This window comes from Podarcis erhardii (assembly GCF_964252035.2).
Source record: "Podarcis erhardii genome assembly, chromosome: Z".
NCBI classification, from domain to species: Eukaryota; Metazoa; Chordata; class Lepidosauria; order Squamata; family Lacertidae; genus Podarcis; species Podarcis erhardii.
In genome coordinates, this window is record NC_138504.1 from 27,428,420 (window position 1) to 27,441,978 (window position 13,559).

General features: G+C 45.5%; 2 protein-coding genes across 2 annotated transcripts in view; one reads left to right on the forward strand and one right to left on the reverse strand.

Moving 5' to 3' along the window:
* The window catches only part of LOC309333557 (uncharacterized protein C8orf48), a 417,965-nt gene that overhangs the window by 225,324 nt on the left and 179,082 nt on the right, over nt 1–13,559 (reverse strand). The window lies entirely within an intron of this gene.
* Nucleotides 10,173–11,639, forward strand: LOC309333330 (uncharacterized protein; the record flags this gene model as incomplete). Its single annotated transcript, XM_081846703.1, has 2 exons — nt 10,173–10,532; nt 11,227–11,639. Exons 1-2 carry the CDS (start codon nt 10,205–10,207, stop codon nt 11,637–11,639), a joined length of 741 nt encoding a protein of 246 aa, XP_081702829.1. The 5' UTR covers nt 10,173–10,204.

Sequence of the window (13,559 nt, forward strand, 5' to 3'; positions counted from 1 at the left end):
TAAAGAAAAATATTGCATAGGAACCTGGAATGTAAGAACCATGAACCTTGGTAAGTTGGATGTGGTAAATATTGACATCCTGGGCATCAGTGAACTAAAATGGACGGGAATGGGTGAATTCAGTTCGGATGACCATCATATCTACTACTGTGGGCAAGAATCCCGTAAAAGAAATGGAGTGGCCCTCATAGTCAACAAAAGAGTGGCAAAAGCTGTACTGGGATGCAATCTCAAAAATGATAGAATGATCTTGATACGAATCCAAGGCAGACCTTTTAACATCACAGTAATCCAAGTTTATGCACCAACCACTGGTGCTGAAGAAACTGAAATTGACCAATTCTATGAAGACTTACAACACCTTATAGAAATGACACCAAAGAAGGATGTTCTTCTCATTATAGGCGATTGGAATGCTAAAGTAGGGAGTCAAGAGATAAAAGGAACAACTGGCAAGTTTGGCCTTGGAATTCAAAACGAAGCAGGGCAAAGGCTAATAGAGTTCTGCCAAGAGAACAAGCTGGTCATCACAAATACTTTTCCAACAAGAGACGACTCTACACATGGACATCACCAGATGGGCAGCATCGAAATCAGATTGATTATATTCTCTGCAGCCAAAGATGGAGAAGCTCTATACAGTCAGCAAAAACAAGACCTGGAGCTGACTGTGGCTCAGATCATCAGCTTCTTATAGCAAAATTCAAGCTTAAACTGAAGAAAGTAGGAAAAACCACTGGGCCGGTAAGATACAATCTAAGTCAAATCCCTTATGAATATACAGTGGAAGTGAGGAACAGGTTTAAGGATTTAGATTTGGTGGACAGAGTGCCTGAAGAACTATGGATAGAGGCTCGTAACATTATACAGGAGGCAGCAACTAAAACCATCCCAATGAAAAGGAAATGCAAGAAAGCAAAGTGGCTGTCCAATGAGGCCTTACAAATAGCGGAGGAGAGGAGGCAAGGAAAATGCGAGGGAGATAGTGAAAGATACAGGAAATTGAATGCAGGTTTCCAAAAAATAGCAAGGAGAGACAATAGCAAGGCCTTCTTAAATGAGCAATGCAAAGAAATAGAGGAACACAATAGAATGGGAAAAACCAGAGATCTGTTCAAGAAAATTGGAGATATGAAAGGAACATTTTGTACAAAGATTACCATAATAAAAGACAAAAGTGGAAAGGACCTAACAAAAGCAGAAGACATCAAGAAGAGGTGGCAAGAATACACAGAGGAATTATACCAGAAAGAAATGGATGTCTCGTATACCCCAGGTAGTGTGGTTGCTGACCTTGAGCCAGACATCCTGGAGAGTGAAGTCAAATGGGCCTTAGAAAGCACTGCTAATAACAAGGCCAGTGGAAGTGATGATATTCCAGCTGAACTATTTAAAATTTAAAATGATGATGCTGTCAAGGTGCTACATTCAATATGCCAGCAAATTTGGAAAACTCAGCAGTGGCCAGAGGATTGGAGAAGATCAGTCTACATCCCAATCCCAAAGAAGGGCAGTGCCAAAGAATGCTCCAACTACTGCACAATTGCACTCATTTCACACGCTTGCAAGGTTATGCTTAAAATTCTACAAGGCAGGCTTAAGCAGTATGTGGACCGAGAACTCTCAGAAGTGCAAGCTGGATTTCGAAGGGGCAGAGGAACCAGAGACCAAATTGCAAACATGCGCTGGATTATGGAGAAAGCTAGAGAGTTCCAGAAAGACATCTACTTCTGCTTCATTGACTATGCAAAAGTCTTTGACTGTGTCAACCACAGCAAACTATGGCAAGTTCTTAAAGAAATGGGAGTGCCTGATCACCTCATCTGTCTCCTGAGAAATCTCTATGTGGGACAAGAAGCTACAGTTAGAACTGGATATGGAACAATTGATTGGTTCAAAATTGGGAAAGGAGTACGACAAGGCTGTATATTGTCTCCCTAGTTATTTAACTTATATGCAGAATTCATCATGCGAAAGGCTGGGCTGGATGAATCCCAAGCCGGAATTAAGATCGCCGGAAGAAATATCAACAACCTCAGATATGCAGATGACACAACCTTGATGGCAGAAAGTGAGGAGGAATTAAAGAATGAGGATGAAAGAGGAGAGCGCAAAATATGGTTTGAAGCTCAACATCAAAAAAACGAAGATCATGGCCACTGGTCCCATCACCTCCTGGCAAATAGAAGGGGAAGAAATGGAGGCAGTGAGAGATTTTACTTTTTTGGGTTCCATGATCACTGCAGATGGTGACAGCAGTCACGAAATTAAAAGACGCCTGCTCCTTGGGAGAAAGGCAATGGCAAACCTAGACGCATCTTAAAAAGCAGAGACATCACCTTGCCAACAAAGGTCCGTATAGTTAAAGCCATGGTTTTCCCAGTAGTGATGTATGGAAGTGTGAGCTGGACCATCAAGAAGGCTGATCGCCGAAGAATTGATGCTTTTGAATTATGGTGCTGGAGGAGACTCTTGAGAGTCCCATGGACTGCAAGAAGATCAAACCTATCCATTCTTAAGGAAATCAGCCCTGAGTGCTCACTGGAAGGACAGATCATGAAGCTGAGACTCCAATACTTTGGCCACCTCATGAGAAGAGAAGACTCCCTGGAAAAGACCCTGATGTTGGGAAAGTTTAAGGGCATAAGGAGAAGGGGACGACAGAGGACGAGATGGCTGGACAGTGTTCTCGAAGCTACAAACATGAGTCTGACCAAACTGCGGGAGGCAGTGGAAGACAGGAGTGCCTGGCATGCTCTGGTCCATGGGGTCACGAAGAGTCGGACACGACTAAACGACTAAACAACAACAACAACAAGGGAGTTTGTGGGATTTTGTAGTAGTATTTTGTATACTGCAGATACCATCCCTTTACCATGTCCCTTTATTGTTAGGACGAGGTTTTCAAAGGTTGTCAGTGGCCGAGTTGCTGCTGATTTTACTACTGGATTGCTTAAGAGGGCATGTAATTGGTGATGTGTTAACCAGGACATTTGGGTGTCCTCTAGTCTGCCTTGTATTTCTTGTGTTGACAAAGGTTTGCTATTTTATAGAGGTCTATTAGACGATATAAGCCTTTGGTTTCCCAGGTTTTTATCTGGAGGTTTTGTGCTGTGTGATGTAATAATAGATGGTACGCCAGCGGAGTTAGTGGGGATGGGGATAGTTTGCCTATTTCTGTTTTCCATGCTTTGAGCATGGTCTGTGTGTACCTGTTAAGTGTTGTGGGAATTTTCCTCAGTTTGTTTGGGAGGAGTGGGTATGCTGTGGTGCAGGTATTTTCAATTGTGTCCCTCTCTAGGTGTACCCATTGTTTTGTCTCATCTTCTAGTATGTACTGGATTATATGGTGTATTTGGTTGGCACTGTAATATGCTTCTATGTTGGGGATTCCCCATCCTCCCTCTGAGGTGGGGAGGTGCAGGTATTTGGGGCTTATTCTTGGTTTTTTCTGTGAGAAGATAAAAGAGTGTAGTTTTCTCTGCCATCTGCAGAGTGTGGGATGTAAACACAGGAGCAGTCAATGACAACATTCCTAGAGTGTACATGTTAGAACATGGGGAGGGATGTCTGTCCAGCAAGCAGGTAAACTTCCTGGGGACGGACTTCCTCCGCATGTGACCAGAGGTGGGTGTGGCCTCACCTGTGCAGGTAATGATAAAAGCACAGGGCAGGCAGCCACTCTCTCTCTTGCCTCTTGCCTCTTGCCTCTCTCTCTGCCATCTTCCTTCGATGAGGAAACATCTAAGGATGCCCTCTTGGCTCTCAGCCAAGAGAGGACAGTACTATCTTGCTACAAGATAGTCTCTAAGTGCATGTAACCTTTTTAAGCCTGCCTACCTTCTGGGATCATATTGTGAACAGAACGTGAGTAAACTCTTTTATACTTTTATAAAGACTATGTCGTGTCTTGTATTTTAAGAGGGAACAAAAGGGGAAATTACCAGAGTAATTATTATAGAGGTTCTAGCGAACCTGTGCAAGCGTTACCGTTGCGAACTTAAAGGGGAATGTCTATAAACTCTGCTGATATTTTGGGAACTTGTTAGCACAAGTTGGATAAGGATATAATTAGTCAATATATCCTCTCCTGCACCCCAGAACATTCCCACAAAGGGTTATTGGGCCCAGTATTGCATATTTCTGCGTATTTTTGAAGGATTGCGTTGGATTGTGATTTTGAGTTGAGTAGTATTTTTCTGAGTTAACTTCCTGGTAAGCACATGGTCCTTTGTTCCATTGTGCAGTGGGGATTAAGCAACCCCCCCCCCTTCCCTCAGAGTTCACAGTGACCCAAGGCAGTGAAGAATTGTTTTGTATTTTGAGATTTTTGAGATTTTGATTTTAAAATTTTGAGAAATTTTGAAATTTTGAAGAATTTTCAAATTTTTGGATTTTAAGATGGCTAGAGCAGCTTTTGATAGTGATGCAAAGCTAGGAATGCCTGTGCTGAATGAACACAAATTCATGCACTGGAAGCAGCGCTTGATAGCATGTTTAGATTATAAGCACATTTTGGAAGCTTTAAACCCTCAACCTACGGGATCGTCTGAGGAAGCTTTAGCCAAGATAAGTGCTTGGAAACGCATGAACAGCGAAGCTAGACACATAATTTTGAGTGGACTTCGTGATGAGCAGCTATCATTAATAAATAGTACAGATGATGCATCTCAAATCTTAAGAGATATTGAGCGCGTGTATGGAGAATCTAGCATAAACTGCTTCAGAAACTTGGTGTGTAAATTAACCAGAGTGAGGATGAATTCAAAACAGGAATTCACAGAGCACATCAACAAGTTTACTGAGATTATTCAAAGAATTGATTTGACTCCCAAAGCTTTTGATGAAGATACAAAGATAGCATTTTTGTTGTCATCACTTGGACCACGCTTTAGCGCATTTGTAAGTTTGATGGATCATAGACAGGTCTGACTTTTAAAGACTTGATTGGTTATTTAAAAGAAGAATGCAGAGATAGAGCTGAATCTCCAGTGAGAAATGCTAGAAGCAAAGACAGTAGTTATGCATCTAGGCAATTTACAAAGTCCAAAGAGATGCCTAAGAAAGTGATTTGTTTCAATTGTAACAAAGAAGGACACATTGCAAAGAATTGCAGGGCTCCTAAAGCCAAGAAACCCCACCCCTTTCAGCCAAAAGGAGAAAAGAAGGGGAAATGTGAATGCACATGGCTACTGCAAGAAAGGAATTTAACTGTCCAGAATCGTGAAAATAGACGTAATAAATGGATAATTGATTCAGGTGCCAGCTCGCATTTTTCATATAAAAAGGACTATTTTAATGAGATAAATGATGAAGAAGGATCTGAAATTGAAATTGCAGATGGGAACATTGTTAAAGCAAAAGGTGCAGGTTCCATGAGTCTGAAATGCAATATAAACAATGAATGCATTGAGAACACAATCTCTAGAGTTTTGTATGTACCAGAGCTGAGCTGCAATTTAATCAGCGTGTCCACACTGGACAAGAAAGGTTTCCAGATCACATTTGGAAATGGAGAATGCAAGGTGACTAGAAATGGCAAAGTGTTTGCTCAAGCAGAGCTAATCAATGGTGTATATGAGCTTGATCTTTCAGAGAACAGAATCAGTCTGCAAAAGTGGCACATTCCAGCCAGAAGGATGAAGCAGATCTGGACCTATGGCACAGAAGGCTTGGACATAGAGACACCAACGTCATTCTGGATCTACAGAAAAGAGATCTTGTAAGAGGTTTGCAGGTAAAGCAGAGCAACAAAGCTCCAGCAAAGTGCATAAGCTGTATTACTGAGAAGGCTGTAAAACCTTCATTTCCACGTTGTGCAGAACAAAGAAGCAACAAAGTGCTTGACATAGTGCACACTGACATATGTGGACCCATGAGTGTTCCCTCACTGGGAAAGAATAGATATATTTTAATATTTCTGGATGACTTTTCAAGATTTTGTGTTGTATATTTTCTCAAAGAGAAGAGTGAGACAGTGGACAAGCTCCAGGAATACATTGCCATGGTCAAGAACAAATTCCAGAGAGCTCCAGCTGTGCTAATGAGCGACAATGGAGGTGAGTACTGCTCAAATGAAATGCAGGCTCTCCTGGCCAAGGAAGGAATTGCACACGTAACCACAATTCCTTACACACCACAGCAGAATGCCATAGCTGAGAGAAAGTTTAGGTCCATTATGGACATGACAAGGTGCATGCTAAGGGACGCATGTTTGCCACAGAAGCTGTGGGCCGAAGGAGTGTACACGTCGGTCTATTTGCAGAATAGACTGCCAACTAAAGGTGCAGAGCGCACACCATTTGAACTTTGGCATGGGAAAGCTCCCAATCTGTCGCACATACGTGTGTTTGGAAGTCCATGTTACTTCCACGTGCCCAAGGAACACAGACACAAGCTTGACTCCAGGGCAAAAGCAGGTATCCTTGTGGGATATGCCTCTGGAGGCAAAGGATACAGAATTATGGACTTACAAACTGGTAAGACAAATGCATACCATGCGGTTTATTTTGATGAATATGGAAAAGTAGACACTAGGAACACTGTTGTGGATTCTTCAGATGAGTCAGAAAGGACTCAAGAATTTGTATATTTCCCTTTTGAGACCCCACAAAGTAATAATCTGCCTTCAAGTGTTACAGCGCCCCCTACAGGCGACGCACCAGAAGACGCAGAGGACCAGAACCCTGGCGGCACCAGAGACGAAGATGAGGACTCAGATGGGGACATGCCTACGTTGGAGGAGGATGAGGAAGCTGATGCGGTCGCAGAACCAGAGGTCAGGCGCTCGTCCAGAACCAACAAAGGTGTCCCACCATTACGGTTGTCCTACTTTGCAGGGTCGGCGTTTCCACAGGAACCTTCCACTTGGGAAGAGATACAGGAGATGCCAGCTGCAGAAGCCAGTCTCTGGAGGAAGGCCGCGCAGGAGGAGATGGATGCACTGCATCAGAACAAGACCTGGACACTCACTGAGCTGCCTCCCGGTAAGAAGGCCATTGGCAGTAAATGGGTTTTCAAGGTTAAGAAGGGGTCAGAAGGAGAAGTGCAGCGCTACAAAGCTAGACTTGTAGCACAGGGATTTTCACAGCGTTTTGGTGAAGACTATGATGAAGTTTTTGCACCAACCGTGAGGTACAGCAGCGTAAGAATGCTTTTAAGCATTGCAGCCTCCAAGAAAATGAGAGTGAAACACATAGACATTGCAACCGCTTTTCTACATGGGCAGATTTCTGAGGAAATTTATATGAAACAGCCTAAAGGTTTTGTGAAACCACATGAGGCACATTTAGTGTGCAAACTGCAGAAAGGACTTTATGGACTTAAACAGGCTGCTAGAGCCTGGAACCAGAAGTTGCATAAAATGCTGACGCAACTTGGGTACAAGCAAGGCGACGCTGACAAGTGCTTGTACAGTAAGTCAAATAATGGACAATTCTCATATATCTTAGCATTTGTTGATGACCTGATTATTGCCACAGCAAGTGAGAAAGACTATACACAGATAGTAAAACACCTTAGCAAAGAGGTGGAGGTCAAGGAGCTAGGAGATGTCCAGTACTACCTCGGGATCCAGGTGGAAAGAGAAGAGGACGGCTCATTTCTTCTCAGCCAAAGACAGAAGATCCACGAGCTAATTGAGCACATGCAGATGCAAGACGCACATCCAGTCGCTACACCGATGGCTACTGACTTCCTGAAGAATCAGCAGGATTCGAAGCAGTTGCCAGACAACAATGACTACAGGTCGGCGATTGGTAAACTTTTGTATTTAGTTACCACATGTAGACCTGACTTAGCAAATGCTGTGGGGATTCTTAGCAGAAAAGTGAATTCTCCCACTGAGCATGATTGGGCAGGTGTAAAGAGGGTGGTGCGATATTTGAAGGGTACCATGAATTGTAAATTAAGGTTACCAGCCGTCAGAGACCCTAAGTTGGTTGGGTATACTGATGCGGATTGGGCTGGGGATAATGCTGATTATAAATCAACAAGTGGTCATGTTTTCATGTTTGGTGATGGACCTGTTTCATGGGGCAGTTATAAACAGAGCTGTGTAGCATTATCTTCCACAGAATCAGAATACGTTGCAGCAACAGAAGCCTGCAGAGAGATCGCCTGGCTTGATCAACTCATAAAGGACTTTGGGTTGGTGAGAAAAGGGCCTGTCAGCTTGCTAGAGGACAATCAAAGTTGCCTAAAGCTGACGCAGAGTGAGAAGTTCCTGGCCAGAACAAAACACATTGGGGTTAAATACCACTACATACGCCAGATGATCCAGGATGGACTTGTGGAACTATCCTACTGCAGCACCCAAGAGATGACTGCTGACATCCTGACGAAACCCCTACCAAGAGAGAGTTTCCAGAATCTACGTGTCAAGCTGGGACTCTGGGTGGTTGAATAAAGTTGTTTATGTTTTGTATAATGTTGTATTGCCTGAGAAGGGGTATGTGGGATGTAAACACAGGAGCAGTCAATGACAACATTCCTAGAGTGTACATGTTAGAACATGGGGAGGGATGTCTGTCCAGCAAGCAGGTAAACTTCCTGGGGACGGACTTCCTCCGCATGTGACCAGAGGTGGGTGTGGCCTCACCTGTGCAGGTAATGATAAAAGCACAGGGCAGGCAGCCACTCTCTCTCTTGCCTCTTGCCTCTTGCCTCTCTCTCTGCCATCTTCCTTCGATGAGGAAACATCTAAGGATGCCCTCTTGGCTCTCAGCCAAGAGAGGACAGTACTATCTTGCTACAAGATAGTCTCTAAGTGCATGTAACCTTTTTAAGCCTGCCTACCTTCTGGGATCATATTGTGAACAGAACGTGAGTAAACTCTTTTATACTTTTATAAAGACTATGTCGTGTCTTGTATTTTAAGAGGGAACAAAAGGGGAAATTACCAGAGTAATTATTATAGAGGTTCTAGCGAACCTGTGCAAGCGTTACCGTTGTGAACTTAAAGGGGAATGTCTATAAACTCTGCTGATATTTTGGGAACTTGTTAGCACAAGTTGGATAAGGATATAATTAGTCAATATATCCTCTCCTGCACCCCAGAACATTCCCACACAGAGTTGGGTTGGGGAATCCAGATTGGGAGGGTTTGGAATAGGTAGGTTAGTTTTGGGAGCGTGATCATTTTGATCATGGCTATTTTGTCTGAGAGAGTGAAATTCATGTCATTCCACCTCTTTAGGTCTTTGTTTATTTGTTGCCACAGGGGCTTGTAGTTGTGCAGGTATAATTTATTGAGGTTTCTGGTTATTTGTACCCCTAGGTATCTGAACTTGGTGTGGCAAAGTTTTATCTTGGTTACATTAGTGAGTTCTTTTTGGGTGTGAGGAGGGGTGTTGAAACACATAGCTTCTGACTTTGCGCAAGGTAGGTTAAATTGAGAGAAACTGACTGCCTCAAGGTTATGGGACAGCATTCTGACCACTGCACCACACTGCCCCTTAAGAATCGCCTCTGAACAACAGAGACTTATGAGTGGTCCAGGCTTGGAGCGGCAGAGCCAGCTGTTTTTCTAAAGAGTGATGCGTCTAGACGGAGCTTTTCTTGCGAGTATATATCTTCACGCTCCGTTTGTTTCTAACTCAAACATGGATTTTGGCTAATAGCGCCTTAGAGACCAACTAAGTTTGTTCTGTTACTCCTGAGTAAGCTTGGGTAGACTCCTGGGGATAGCCCCCCCCCCCAACCGGGAAGGAGACAAATTTCAGTCCGCTTCTGGAGCTTCTGGCGCCCACTTGCCACGGGAAGGGAGCGTTTCGATGCCTCTAAACCCCACCAGCTCTCCATACTAGAGCACCTGCATAGAAGGCGCAAGGTCCCTGGTTCAATTCCCGGGCAGGGTCGGGAATGATCCACCCACCGCCCCCCTTTGAAAGCCCAGAGAAGAGTTGCCGTGTAGCGGAGAGGACACCTAGGGAGATAGACCAAGGGTCTGGCTTCCAGTGTAAGCTGGCTTTCTGCTCGGAGCGCTCGTGCAGCCAGAATCGGGGCCGCCCCAGCGGATACAGCGCCTATGCAGCCTTTAAGAGAGGATGTTTGATAACGGGACATTGTCTCTGACTGGCTGCGCTTGAGTGGGACGGACCTGTCCGGGTGGGGGGCGGGTTAGACTAGCCAGGCAGACTTCGTTCGCTTGCTGGAGAGAGTCGGTCAGTTCTTCGAGGTGAGCCCAGCTGACAGTTGCGCCGCCATGAAGTGTTCTGCTCTTCTTCTGCTGCTGTTGCTGCGCCTTCTGCCTTGTGGCGAGACCCAGAGCACGGCCCCTGCTCCCACCGAAGACCCCTTGATGCTGAACGAGACCAATGGATCGATGTGCGCTCAGTGGCTGTACGGGATGGAGCCGCCGCAGGTGGAAGCTTTCCAGTGCGCGGGGCAACCCGACGGCGCCGAAGTCAAGTTCTGCTGCGGGACCTGCGATCAGATGCGCAATTGCTCCTTAGAAGAGCTCGCCGAGGGCTCCCCAGCGCGCCCCACCGACGGCGGACCACACCAGTGCCCTACTTCGCCTCCAGTGACCCGTAAGGCGACCACCTCCCTTTCTATCTCTTAGTACCTTGGGTGAACACTACCTGCGCGCTGCCCCTAATTCTGCATGCGAACCTGCCGTCCTCTCTCTTTTAGACGTAGGTTCCCCGCTCCCCAGCTGGTTCCCATTTCCTTCTATTTCTGTCCGTCCCGCTCTTGAACTTGCGGTGATGCGCAGAAGACTCTGGGTTGCCGCCGTCGGACTAGCTTGCTGACAGGCATGCAAGTAGGTCCGAAAGAGTTTGGCAAGATTTGTACACGGGGTGGGGAGTGGGCAACTTTCCCGAAAAAGTCCGGAGTGTCCTGCTTTCTAGGCTGCTCCCGTATAGGAACGTTTGTCCCAGGGAGTCTTCTCAGATGAGTGTAGTAAGACTTCGGTTACTATGAAACACTTTCCTTTCCTTGAGAATATTAGGATATTTATCTTGGTACCTAAAGAAGGAGGGGAAGGTAGTTCCTGTACTCAGTATGCGGTGGGCTTTATTTCTTGGCGTATTGACTCCTGAAGAATGGCTTCAGTTTGAGATACTTTACCTTAGGATGCTAGCCATATCCGCGCTCCTCCTAGTTTTGGAATTCAAAATCCCCTGCTCCATTCCTGGGGAGTCCAGTTTGTCCCGTTGAGCCGAACTCTCGAGCAAAAGGGTAGCAGAACAAGCACTAATCACAATCTTTCTTCTGTTTCAGAGTGGGAGAGGGTGACTTTGTTTACCGGAGGAGTTGCTGCTAGCGTGGTATTCTACTTGGCTGTTTACCGTACTTACAAGATATTCTGGCGTAGAAAGAGATCCACCCGCGAAGCACAGGAAGGGATCGAGCTAGAGGTCACCCCTTCTGAAAGATCCCATGACTCCTCCGATCGCTCCAGCACATTGGCTGCACCGTCGCCTGCTGGTGCAGAGGGTCTTCAGAGTGTCCGTGGCGCTCCTGCTGCTGCACCTGGCAGCCCACCGAGTGTGCAGCCCCAAGCTAGGGGCTCTGAGAATGTGACCATCATGTGGTATCCAACAGGATTTGTCCCACTCCGAATTGGCCCTCCTTCTGCCTCACAGACAAACCAGGGCGGCAAAAAAACCCCGGCTAGGTCAGAGAAGAAGTAGGAGACCCTCCTCTAATTTAAGGGGTTAGGCTCCCATTCTAAAGCTGATCACCCACAGCATGCTTTTTAGAATCAGGGAAATTAGCTGATCCTATGAGGAGGATGTCTTGCAATCTATTAACTAGAATGTCACCAATTATTATTCAATACTATCAGTCACTGCTTTGTTGTAATAGTGTCATGTGCTTAAAGTATGCATTGAATTAAAGTGCACTGAAAAGCTTGTTGTGGCTCAGCATGTTGCATCACTTTGTTTGTTTGACTTTTCCTATTGGAGGCTTGTTACCTGCTCTATATTGGCACAAGCCGGGGGTATGTCTTATGGGAGGGTATTTTTTTCTTTTGCCATATAATAGTCTCTGAGGTTTCCTTAATCTTTCATTGTATAACCATTTCTGTGTATGACTCCTGCAGAGGCAAATCAGGAAAGCCCGGACGGGTCCTGAATCATTTGCTTCTTGAATGCATAGAATCATGTTTGTATCATTTGTCAATGTATCTACCAAATCATCAATAAAAATGGTTTTTTGCAACCTGGTCTCTTCAATTCTAATTTTCCATCTTCTGACTAAATTCTATTGCAGCTGGGATTTGATATGATGTGGCGCAGCAGTTTAACTGCCTCCATTAGATCTCTAGCCTTGATTAGCTCTTGAAGATGCAATTCTATTTGCTTTCTATTATGTTTATATTTTACCCTTCCTCCAAGGAGCCAGTAGGCGAGACAGTAAATGTCCAGATGTGGCCCAAGGAGTGCCATGGAGAAGGAGGGATTTGCTTTCCCCATCCCTAGCCCAACACTCTCACTACTACCCTATACTTGATTAAAGACCCTAAACCAGCGGTTCTCAACCTGTGGGTCCCCAGGTGTTGTTGGACTACAACTCCCATCATCCCTAAGCTCTGGCCTTGCTAGCTAGGGATGATGGGAGTTGTAGTTCAACATCATCTGGGGACCCACAGGTTGAGAAAGACTGTCCTAAATAGTCACAGGTCACCCTGGTGATTGTCTCAGGCAAAGATTGTAGGCTGGCTTGTGGAACCGGTGGGAGGGTCTTGGGTGCTCTCTCTCTCTCTCTGCTCCCTTCTTGCCCTTCACAAATAACCCAGAGGTGCATTTTAAATAAAAGCACACCTTCTACTCACATAAAAACACCAGGCAGTCCCCACAAATAACTCAGAGATGCATTTTAAATAAAAGGACACATTCTACTCACATAAAAACACCGGGCAGGCCCCACAAATAATCCAGAGATGCATTTTAAATAAAAGGACACATTCTACTCGTGTAAAAACACGCTGAGCCAGGTGGTGGAACTGGTGGAACTGGTGGGAGGGTTTTGGGTGCTCTCGCCCTTAATGTTCCTGTTTCTTTCTCTCTCTGCTCCCTCCTTGCCCTCCATGAGGTGGGGCCTTAGGATACTGATAGGCAGTTCACCCCACTTTTCAGGAAGCAAAATGTTTTAAACCTCCCCTCCCTCTTCCACAATTCTGATGGAAGTAACCACCCCCCCAAGCTTCAGTCATCATGGGAATCATGGGGAGGGAAGATTCAACCAGCCAGCAGTGGAGAAGAGGTTGGGGGAGGGGGGAGGAAGTGGGGGAAGAAGAGTGTGAAGCATCTCTGATTCTACCCTCTGCTGAGAGATTACTCCAAGAGAATCCAGCTGTTGATGGGAGAAAGGTGGCCCAATCCTCTTCTCCCTGCCACACTTTATTCAAGTCTATAGCACTATGTGTTGGCAGGGCACAAGCACAGCATGGGAGCATTCCAAACTCAGCCAGGGGAGCATCATGACTTAACAGAGAAGCACATCCAAATTGCTCTGCCAGTCTGGAGCCCAAGTCAGGCCAGGTACCATCATATGATGGCTTCACCCATGAAGCAATTTGCCCCTCTGGCCCCTCCTCGCTTCCCTTC